General features: G+C 42.8%; 1 protein-coding gene across 3 annotated transcripts; it reads right to left on the reverse strand.

The window, feature by feature from the left end:
• Positions 1 to 3,209: 3,209 nt before the first annotated feature.
• SPRY1 (sprouty RTK signaling antagonist 1) lies at positions 3,210 to 10,867 on the reverse strand. 3 transcript variants are annotated; one of them, XM_021666310.2, is made up of 3 exons: positions 10,067 to 10,665; positions 8,497 to 9,390; positions 3,210 to 5,440 (listed from the first exon to the last, which is right to left on the reverse strand). In XM_021666310.2, exon 3 carries the CDS (start codon positions 5,383 to 5,385, stop codon positions 4,426 to 4,428), a length of 960 nt encoding a protein of 319 aa, XP_021521985.1. In that variant the 5' UTR covers positions 5,386 to 5,440; positions 8,497 to 9,390; positions 10,067 to 10,665; the 3' UTR covers positions 3,210 to 4,425. The 3 variants fall into 3 exon arrangements, 2 of the variants coding, with proteins under 2 accessions (XP_021521985.1, XP_012328489.1); XR_001110697.3 differs by lacking the exon at positions 3,210 to 5,440 and having other exon boundaries at positions 8,737 to 8,981; positions 9,161 to 9,390; positions 10,067 to 10,867; XM_012473066.3 differs by lacking the exons at positions 8,497 to 9,390; positions 10,067 to 10,665 and adding an exon at positions 7,193 to 8,279.
• Positions 10,868 to 11,372: the final 505 nt, after the last annotated feature.

Below are 11,372 nucleotides of genomic sequence, written 5' to 3' on the forward strand. Positions count from 1 at the left end.
TCATGCCACTGCTGCACTCCAACCGGGGTGACAGATTGAGACCCTGTCCCAAAAAGCAAACAAATGAGAAATGAAGAAAATCCTGTGTCAGATGAACGAGTTCAGGCTCTACCCTAGCTAGAACATGAACAGTTTATCTTCTCAAGCCATGTCTTTGTTCGTACAGCCTCAAAATGAAGACAGTGAACTACATAGTTTCAAAGTTGCCTGATAAAATCATTCAAAATTTTTTTTGAAAATTAAGAATACTCCCCCCCCCCCCGGAGATTCTTCTAATATAGGTCTGAGCTATGACACACACTCCTGAATTTTTAAGTTTTAAACTAGATTATCTGTTTCTTTTCATATATGATTAAGAAACTTTAAGATAAACTCTTGAGATATACTTTTAGTTCTAGAATTCTACTATATACAGAGTAATGCTCCTAGGAGGTGTTCAATAATAGCAAAATGACTTGGTAATAATCTGACAGACTATTATAAGGATCAATAGCTGCCAGGTAAGTATACACGTGGCTATTTTGATTATAGCTAATCAGTGAAATAATGGAAAAAACAACCCTCCAACCATCAATTGGCTAAAAGAAGGACCTAAAGTTTGGTTTTCAACATATTTTAAATCACCAATGCTCTTGCAATAAAAAAGAAAATGTATAGGGGGAGTTTAGGAGGAGAACTGCTTTTAGACACTTTTTCAGTTTGTTTCAATATTTCAATATATTTCAAAAGGGATTTTTATATGAGATATATATGTGTGTGTGTATATATATATATATATATATATATATAATCTGCTATGAAATACATCACTCCATTAAAAAAAGAAAAGATTTAGGAAAAAGATAATTTTAAAAATTAAATCCTCTGGAAATTAATCACCTGAGTCTGGTTGCATTATCAATTTTAGGGTAAAAACATAGTTTTTAACATTTCTTTTCACTTTAAAGACCGCTGTTTTTTACCTTTAATTTTTATTTCTTAGTAATAATTGAAATATTCTGTGGTTTCAATTTTGGAAACCATATAATTATAATCCTCTATTTACAGATTCACTTTAGGTCTTTACATACAAAAGTCTACTTTTTCACATTTCATTTTTCTGCTAGGTTACATTTTATAAACTCTATAAACAGGAAACTACTCAATTACAAAAATCCTATATTGGTTTATTCACTATTAAACTATCCAAATAAGGCTTCTTTGAAATGAAAAAATTGGCAGTCAGAAAATATACCGGAAAGGAACCACGTAACAAAAACATCCATTCTGTCAAGCTGTACTAGTTGGGCAAGAGGGACAAATGTGTGGAATAAAAAGGTTAGCCCATCTATTTGGCATGTTGTTTTTCATTCAGCAGCATTAGATAAGTGGCAGCAGCATTGTAAGAAATTTCAGCTGATGCTTTCAAAGCCTTAGCACTTTAAAATGAGGATCAGTATTAGGTTAGGACCCATAAGCTGTTATGAAGAAACACTCATATTTCTTCTTCCTAGGTTTAAACTATCACAAAGGAGGAAGTTTCGAATCAAAGTGTTTATGCTTTGCCACCTGACAAGCCTCTGTTAGAAATCTGAACCTCTAACTGATCGCTCCATGGACTTGCCATTAAGCCCGAGTTCATATACAGCCCTCGAAGCAGCAGACCACCATCTTGATATTTTTCATGTATTCTACATATCTATATATAGCCAGAAGTTAAAACTCCACAGCACACTTTTCTCATAAAAGTTATAAATTTCTTTCAGTAAAAGCTACTGCTTCTTAGTCTAGGTATTATAGCTGAAGACATCTCTTACTCCAACTAATTATACTAAGGGTCTTAATAATACCAGGAAAAAACCCACACAGTATTTTGAAGAAGTCTGTGTTTATACACTTCATTAAGAAGCCACATCTCAATGAAATACTCTATAAATATGAAAGGTCCAGTGATAACATCACATAACTTGAGTATGAGAGTTTTCCTCATTTCACATTTTTAAGTGCTACAGATTATGAAGTAGCCTCCAAAACACAACTATTCACTTTTAAAAATCCTCCTGCTTTCAGAGCATAAAGGAAATATTTGATGGATCAAATATCACATTGCCAACTAATAGGTTTAGCGGCTTGACGGAAAAGCACTAAAACAAGTTTCTACCAATTATACCTTGTCTATATAAAACAAAGTCAAAGCCTATTTACAAAGAACAAATACGTACTCTTAAACTAACAGCCAAACCATCCATGAATAATGACCAAAACAAAAAGCTGGATAAGAGCTTTGATAACCTGGGTTCAGATTATGTCAACATCTTATTCTCAATGCAAAGAATTATTTTCAAATGGAGACAATGACTGACATATCACTTAGTCATAGGGAGTTAGTGAGACTGAGGACTCACATGAATAAAATTTTACCAAATTTAAAAATGGTGCATTCTGAGGACTCAAATGACCAAATATTTATCAGATCCAAAGATTCTAGCTATGTAGTGTTTTCACCAGACTAAAAAATAAGATTTAAATTATTTACTTTTTCTACATAAAATTTTAGGCCCTCAGATTTCTTATTGCACAGGACATGAGGAGGTGTAATTTGGTCAGGTCACATTAGACTTATAAAACAAATGAAAAGGCAGGGACAGAAATGTTCTTGAAATTTCTCTGATACTGTGAATTATTCCCTTGGTAACTTCTAGAATGCCTTATTAAAGTGACAGTACTAGAGACACCTAGCATATCTACACAACTAAGTTCATAAGTCTAGCTGATAAATCTAACTTTTTATTAACTTGAGAGTTAAGATAAACATTGAAAAAAACTTCTACTGTAGATATGCCCCATTTCAAGAAACTATGATGCACCCAAAACCTCATGCTTACAAAACAAAGTAGGGAGTGACTTAATATTACAAAAACATTTTACTGTATAAAATAACTCACTTGAGCATTTGTTAAAAGACAATTTGGATTACAGAATTTTGATTAATGCACTTTCCAGGAAATATCAGGTTGGTACAAAAGTAATTGCAGTTTTTGGCCATTTTTAATGGCAAACACACAGTTACTTTTGCACCAACCTAATATCTAGCTCATAATTTGGGCTCACCTGTGTCTAGATTCAACATCTATAGGGAAAGAAGTAAAACGGGTGTGAAGAAGAAAAAGTCAAAGCAAATAAGCAAAAATCATCATAATAGTACAGGCTAATAAATGAAGAAATCAAGAGACAGTTTCATTAATTAATATATTTTCTGCATTATAGTTAACATATGTACTTTCTTCGTGTCACCTTATTCTCCGTTAAGTATTGATATTTTGTTATATTCAGACATGAGTACATTTCAACAGTCTTTGCAATAAATATCATAAAATAATAGATTCGCATAATAAATATTCTTTACAATAAAAAAGTTTAACAGACTTTTGTCTTAAAAATAGTCAGAATTCAACTTTGTGATTTATATATAAAATATACAAAAAGCACCACAATTTGTGGTTAAGGCAATGAAAACACAGAAGAGATTAGAATTACTCAGCTGTTAACTAACCAGGGGGCCAAAAGGACCATTAAGGAGCCAGGATCACTTTAGGCGGCATAGTTCTGTGTCACCTATAGACTGATCAGCTATAAATATCAACTTGAGTTATCCAAGTGCCCTCAATGACAACAAAAATTTGCTGAGAAGCATGGGGTGTAGAAGGAAGGTGGTTGAGTCCTTCACAAATACGAAAGCTAGAGTGAAGATGGGCAAGGTACAACCAATATATCTCCAATGTGAAGACTGACATTGTCAAGCGAATCTAAAATTACATAGAAAGAAAGAAAAAATACAGTTGGCATCTCCAGAGTAAGACAACACCAAAACCGAGGGGAAAGAACCTTGAAAGACAAGAAGGACAGGGCAGGGGTTAAAGGAAAATTTTTATGTTATGGCAAAAAATATATCCCCCATGCTACTTAGGGGGCCAAAGCTAGAAGAGAGCCCTAACTGGAGACAGATTTAATACATAGCTTATTTAAGCAATTAAATGGTTTCTTTTTAAAAAACCAATTTCCCTGCTCCCAAGGTACCCAATCACCACAGCTCTAAGTCACTGTAGTCTGGGTGTGGGTGTATATGTTCGTGTATACAACTTTAGAAAGTTGCTTGCAGAAGAAAAAGACTACACAGAAGCCCACTGGCTCTCAATACTCTCTGAAGTGGATGGCAGAGGCTCTGGTCCTAAGTGGAAGCCAGGTGCAGCTTCCCAGTCCACTCTTACTGAAGATCATCCATGAGGGAAGAGAAAAATCCATGAGTCAGACCTTGGGAACAGGGGAAGAGAAGGTGGGAAACAGGGAAAAATTCTAAAGAAAAGAAAACCAGTATCTAATAGGTTTTTTTTTAACAGCCACAACTTGAAAGCTAGAAGTTCAGGAGGTACAACCCACCTCCAAAAATCATGATGGTTTACCCTGACCCCGGGAGGGGCAGCTCTCCAGCTTACAATAGACAGTGTTGGAGTTCTTACATCGGCACCCTGGGCGATGGATCCAGTCATAACACCCCCTGCACAGCTTCAGGCATCCTTTAGCAGGAGGATAACAGAGTAAGCAAGGTAAAAATAGAGACATGGCTCCCATACACAGGTATCTAGAGCAGCAGTGTGACTGTGAACAGGAGCAAGGATTATCCGAATAGGAATCCCCTTCGTCATCATTGGAGCAGTGGTAGAAGATGCCCTTGACTAAGCACATGCAGGTTCCATATTCCACCATGCTCTCAGCAGAGCAAAGGCACTGCCGGTTACAGGCCAGACAGGATGGCAGGGTCCTGGGAGCCGTGCATTCTCCACACTTGCACTTCCCACACTGTTCACAAATGAACTTGTGCTGTGTCAGGTCCTCTTTCAAGGAACCCTTCAAGTCATCCACAATCAGCTGCTTGGGCTGGGTCCGGATTGCCCTTTCAGACCTATAACCAGGGACTGGTCTGGTTGGTGGTGACCTTCCTAATAGTCCCTGTTCAGAAGACGCACTGCTGTTGCTCCCAGAGCTGGCTGCACTTCCAGTGCTGGTCGATCTGCTCAAAATGGGGCCCCTGGCATTATTTGGGAGTACTGCATGTCCCAGGTGGCTTGTGTGTCTGTGCTCGTAGTTATTATTCACATTAATTGGTATGATTTCATGAGTTCTTTCATGCTTTTCTTGTCTTGGTGCTATCCGAGGGGCAGGTCTTTTCACCACCGAAGGTCCTTCTGTGTATTCATTGCTGCCTCTTATGGCCTTGATCTGGTCTAAGGACAAAATAGCAGCAGGCTGAATCTCTCTCTCATAGTCTAATCTCTGACGGCTATCCAAAGGAGGCTGCTGGATCACAACTAATGAACTGCCACTGCCATGTTGATTTTGGGGATCCATGTGTAGTGATCTCGAGTTCTGGCAATCAGTGGAAACCTGGCATGCATCTGAAATCCTAAAAGAAAATCAAAGATGAAAAAAAGTGAAAATAAATGACAGAAAGCATTTTTTGGGGCAGGGGTGGGGGGAATCCTGTCAAGTCACAAATTGCCTAAACTGCCTAGTAATGACCTCCTTCATCAGTGGATTACAATGATGCTGGGGTCCTGGCCAGAGTCCAATTCGAGGAGAGGCTCTGGACCACATCACAGAGGAAGACTTTAAGCAAGAGACCTCATGCCATAAACATTACAAGGTTTTCCAACTTTTAAGAAGCAGAATCAAGAGGAAGCAATGCCTTCCTGTTTGTGAATCTAATAATTAAAATGGAGCATGCCTTCACAGGGAATATTGAGTATAAGCAGTAGAGTAACTCTCATCTAAAGAAAGCTCAGTTATCACTTCATAGGTGGTTTCCGTAAAGGAAAATGTCTACCGTTTAAGAAATTGAGAATGGCTTTAGTGCTACCGCCTTTTTGCTGTGTGCTGTTACAAGCATTAGATTAATGATGAAAAAAAATTAAGGCATTTAAAAAAATCAAGACTCTAAACTAAAATGAAATCTCAAAATAAGAGGTAATTTTCTATATAAATCAGAATTTTAAAGCTACCTTATATGACATGCAAAAATAAATGTATCAGGTCTACAACGATTCTTGGTGTTTTGTAGCTACAAACACACACACAAGACTCAATGTATAGTCCTGTGAATGTTATAACAGTACTCACATTTGAAATCCTGAGAGGATTTTTTTTTTTTAAGCTTAAGGGCTCACTCACAAAACAAGATAACTTTTATGCACAAATACGTGTGAGGCCTTTAACGCAGTGTAGGGAAATCCCGGCCGTTTTAATTATCTGTATTTCCTCTAATTTAAAAATCTATTTACATGACAGACCTTGATTTTCAAAAGCACTGCCAACTCTGAATCAATGTGCTTCTTGTAATAAAATCAGCACACTACTATCCAGATAAAAATAAGCAGTTGTATTTCCATACTAATAGTAAATCATTTCTAATTTGTAATGTGTTCTTCGCAAACTACCAAAAATAAAAATTTCTGCTTTTAGTGGTGAACTAGAGTATTTTTCACACAAATTCCTTCTAAAGTCTACAGAATCCACCCAATTCAAAATGAAAAGAAAAAGAGATGTCCATTCTCCACTACCACCCTGAGACAAAAAAACATGGTTTAAGGAACAACACAGAAAGAAGTCCATTTCCTATATTTCCTAAACCAATGTCTCTAAACTATGCCTTATATGCTAACTTCTTGGAGTTCCCCTTGTTTTCACAACTCAGCTCTCCAAGTTTCTCTAGTTTATTCTACCTTCTCTGTGCATGAGCAGTAACACATTCATAACCTGCGGGGATTTCGTCTCTGGGTTCTTAACACCGAACCCTGACTCCAGCACAATTATTCCTCCTCTTCAACAACTTCTTAACTCAGTGCTTTGAAAGCAAGAAGTATCTAAAAGTACTAAGCCGGATTCCACACGAAACGCAAAACCGTAGAGGATTTGAAAAGTGTAACCCAAAACTTCAGGCACAACTTTAATTTGCATTTCCAATGATAGTTGTAACGAACTTCATACTGATGGGAAATGAAGTTGCCAGACAAAAAATTAAAAGCAAAGAAAATTCGCCACCTCCGATCTGAAGAAAAGCCCATTTTCAAGCAGTGACAGTCTTGGACCAACCCCAAACACGCTCACACGCGCTCGGCACACTGCCTTTCCCAGGAAAACGCGAATGGAAGTAAAGTACCTTTTCGGACAATCCCATCACATCCTAAGGATCACCGTGGATTTCCAACACACTTTTTGCGTGGCCCACCAAGAATTCTGACAAATCATTTAGAACCTTCAGCGTCCACGCGGGCGCCCAAAGCAAGCCCACGGTCTGGATGATCCTAAGCAAGGATGTGTCTACACTTTAAAGGAAAAGCCGGGTTCACCTAGGGCCGGAAAGAAAGAACCCAATGCAGGGACGGCCACATTGCAAGCTACGACGGTGGAGCTGCGCCCTCTGCAATCCGCACTGAATAAATAGTTGACGGAGAGGAAGGAAAGGGAAAAAGTTATGAATGAAAACAAGTTCTCTCTCCCTCTCTCCGGCAGGAGGAGGGGAGGAGGCTGAGATTAGCATAAGCTCAGGAGGGCGGACTTCCCCACTTTTTTTTTTTTTTTTTTTAGACATAGTCTCACTTTGTCTCCCAGGCTGGAGTGCAGTGGCGCGATCTCGGCTTACTGCACCCTCTGCCTCCCGAGTTCAAGCGATTCTCCTGCCTCAGTCTGTCGAGTAGCTGGGAATATAGGCGCGCGCACCACGCCCGGCTAATTTTTATATTTTTAGCAGAGACGGGGTTTAGTCAAGTTGGCCAGGCTGGTCTCGAACTTCTCACCTCAGGTGATCTGCCCGCCTCGGCCTCCCAAAGTGCTGGGATTACAGGCGCGAGACACCGCTCCCGGTCACTTCCCCACTTTTAAAGTGGCAGAGCCCTCTCCCCTCCCTCGCCTTCGCACTGAGCTCAAAACAAGAAGAAAGTTGCAGCTGGCTTTGGGGCAGGCTAATTCTATCGAGGGGTGACCGGTGAATTCCGGAGATTTGCTTCCCTACACACACACACACACACACACACACACAGCCTTTGCCGGTCCCATGCCTGAGGCACACTCCAACAGAGAGGGCCCCCAGGGACACCCCAAGGGCCGCCTGGAATCCCTCTCGGGGGTGAAGGGCTCTCCGAGAGGACAACCCAGGCCACCGCGCCGCCGCTCAGCGTAACTGGGGTTCGGGGAGACTCTGTCTCGCTACCCTCCGCCGCCGCGGACCGTCCCCCACCCAGCCACCCAACCTTGAGCGCTCCAGAAGCCTCGGCTCCCAGGCAGCAGGGGGCGGCGGGTGGCGCCGCGCAGGGCAGGGTCGTCCCTCCTCTTTCCTCCTGTCCCCTCCCCTCCCGGAGTCCGGGCCAGGGCAGCCGCGCCGCCGAGTCCGCACCTGCCGCGCCGAGCAAGCCCCGCCCGCGCGCCTCCCGCCCCGCGGGCCGAGCGCGGCCGCAGCACACTCACCTAGGCCGAAGCGGTGGCTGGGGGCCAAGCCGAGCGACCCGGCCCAGGTCCCGGTGCGGGCGGCGGCGTACACGCGCCGCATCAACCGAGGCGGGGAGGGCGAGGCGGCATCGCCGTAGCTGCGGCGCGTCGGCCCGCGGCCTCCCCCGCCCCCGCCGCCACCGGGCAGGAGCGCTCCCCGCGGCCCCCTTCCGGCTGCGGAGGGCAGTTCTCCCGCGGCTCCGCGCGGCCCGGGCCGGACCTCTCAGGGCTGGCGCTCGCCGGGCGGCTCAGTAACATCCACCTCACAAGGTCTTCCGCAGTCCCCTTCTAAGAACCAGTTTTTACAAATCCTTTCGGGAAGGCTCTCCGAGTCTCAGAAAAACGAGCAGGGGAGTGGCGAAGAGTCGAGTGCGTGACGGGCTAGCTGACGGCACGGTGTGCTCAGAGTACTTCTCCGGTTCTAGTCGCTCCTCGCAGGGAACGAAGGAAGGGATGCCGGCCTCCTGACGAACGAAAAAATCCACGTCACGGGCGTTCGAGATTCCGCGGCGCCCGGGTCAGGGCTCGAACCGGCGTCGCCGGGCGGGTCACGGAGCCGCGCGAGCCCCGCGCGAGACCCTGGAGCACGCGCCTGCCAGGCAGAGGCCGCCGCGGCCGGGTAGGGGGAGGGGAATCTTTTTACCCGTGTTTTTAGTGGGGAGGGGTTAAGGGAGCGAGGTTTGGGGATCCTTCTCGGAGAGAGAGGCGGGCGTCGTCCCTTGTTCCCCGCTCAGGCCAAGGCGCTTTGCCGATCTCACACGTAGGGCAAGTGGGGGCACAGCGTCCCCGGGAACTCCGGTCCTGGCAGGTCAGCCTCTCCCGGGCAGCGCTCACACCCAGTCCTCCGAGCCTGCAGTTCCACGGCCGAAATGCCTGAGACAGAGGATTAGAGATAGAAGCTCGTGAATGTCCCTTTCTTCGAAGGGCTGGGACGCGGGGCGGGCCGCTGGCCAGCTCGCCCGCAGCCCGTTGCCATGTGCTCCCTGTTGCTGCTCCCGGTGATTGACAGGCCGGCGCACAGTCGGCGTGTCAGCCGCGAACCAAAGTAACATGCAGTCCTGCACGTTTTTGCCGAGGTGCTTTTGCCCCCTGGAATGCCTAGAAGTTCAAACAACGTTCAAGCAACGCCTCTGCGCGTTAGAAATCAATACACAGAGACGGGAAATTCAGGTTTTAAACCAATGCTTCGCTCGGGATTAGGTCACCAACAATGCCTAAACAAACACGCATTTGGTCCACACACCGAGTGCCAGCCCCTCTTCGCATAAAGGCATTAACGGCCCTGTGTTTCACACATTCGATCGTTTCAGACTTTCAGCTTGCTACTGTTCGGTCAAGGAAAGGAAGGTGAAAGGGATCCTTTTTCTTTTAGCGGTAGCATTTACTTTAAGAGCATTACTTTTAGCAGTGGGAATGCTACCGGTGTTCTGAAATGCAACGAGTAATCTTAGCTCGAACGCGAGTTCAAAGCAATGTTCAGTTCCTTGCAGAAGTCAACATTTCTCACCTTATCTTTCCTAAAATGTCTACAGAAGGAAACGGTACTTACCTAATGCAAAGATTGGAAATTGCTTTTCAGGCACATTTACAGCGACTGTAGTTGTTCCTTATCCAGGGCAGGGAACTCTGCCTGCTGATATCACTCTGCAAACCACTGCGTGCTTTACAGAGCGATCTCACTCGGGCTCCGCAGAATTTCAGCTCCTTGCCTCCACCTCCACCTCCACTCCAGGACACGCCTCCGGTGATATCATGTGTCAATCTCTCGGGCTGCCCGAAAACCTGGAACAGGATTTCCTGAAATTGGTTTCCTCTTTCGTTTATGTGTACCAACTTGGAAACGTTGCCCTTCAGACTCGTGTAATAAACATCCTCTTAAAACTTCGGGGGGGCCTCTAGAAATTCTGCAAATGCAGTTTGTCATAGAGGAATACATTCGGATTTAGTTAGCAGTCTTTAGTTGTCGATCTCAATTAAAAGGATTGGTGGACTCTACTTTTTCAGTTGAATTAGAAAAGAATTGTGAAGAATAAAAGAAGAAAAAAGTTGTATGCCAAGCCGTCACTTCTGAACAACTAGAGGGAAAATGTATATTGACACAAAAAGATGATTATATAACATTACAGTTCCTATATACAGCACAGTTCAGAATATGTGAAATCTAAGGTTCAAAAGGTGGCATGTCTTGCCGCAAATGTAATATGAGGATATATAATAGAGGGGAAATTTTCTGTTGTGGGTTTTTAAAAAAATAATTGCTATACCTGGCTTGTTATATGATTTCTCACAAATCAAGCACGTGGAGAAGAAACCAAATTCTTTCCATTTTGTAATATAGTTGTATAATTTTGCAAAAATACCAACCTGTATATTTTTTAAGTAGCTAAAAGTCAATTAATTAGAATAGAAAAAATTTATCAAGAAGTTTTATAATTCTTAGTAATATCTGATGTGACTGGGAAAAAAACACTGTAAGTAGGAAACTTGCTTTCTTACAAACTATGGGATTTTAGACATTTGCTATCAAAATTGTGCCTTTCATGCTGCAGTGAGAATAACTATATGTGGAATTTAAGGTTCCATAGAAACTTTTAAAAGCCACCTAAAAACCAAACGTATAGTTAGTGGAAAGGAAATATTTTTCCAGGTACTGTGTATCAGGAGTAGCTTAAAGTCTGGCAAAACAAAGCAACAAAAACAAAACTCTAGAATCTAAGTCATATTTAAATATGAGTATTGAAATTTTTAGTTCAAAGTACATTTTTAGTCTCCTTATTTACAATAGCAAGCGCTTCTGTTGAAACTTATAAATATATACATACATAATACACACACCCCCACATATACACTGGATT

This window comes from Aotus nancymaae, unplaced genomic scaffold (genome assembly GCF_030222135.1).
Source record: "Aotus nancymaae isolate 86718 unplaced genomic scaffold, 86718_ANA_hifiasm-v0.15.2.pri h1tg000033l, whole genome shotgun sequence".
Classification (NCBI taxonomy): Eukaryota; Metazoa; Chordata; class Mammalia; order Primates; family Aotidae; genus Aotus; species Aotus nancymaae.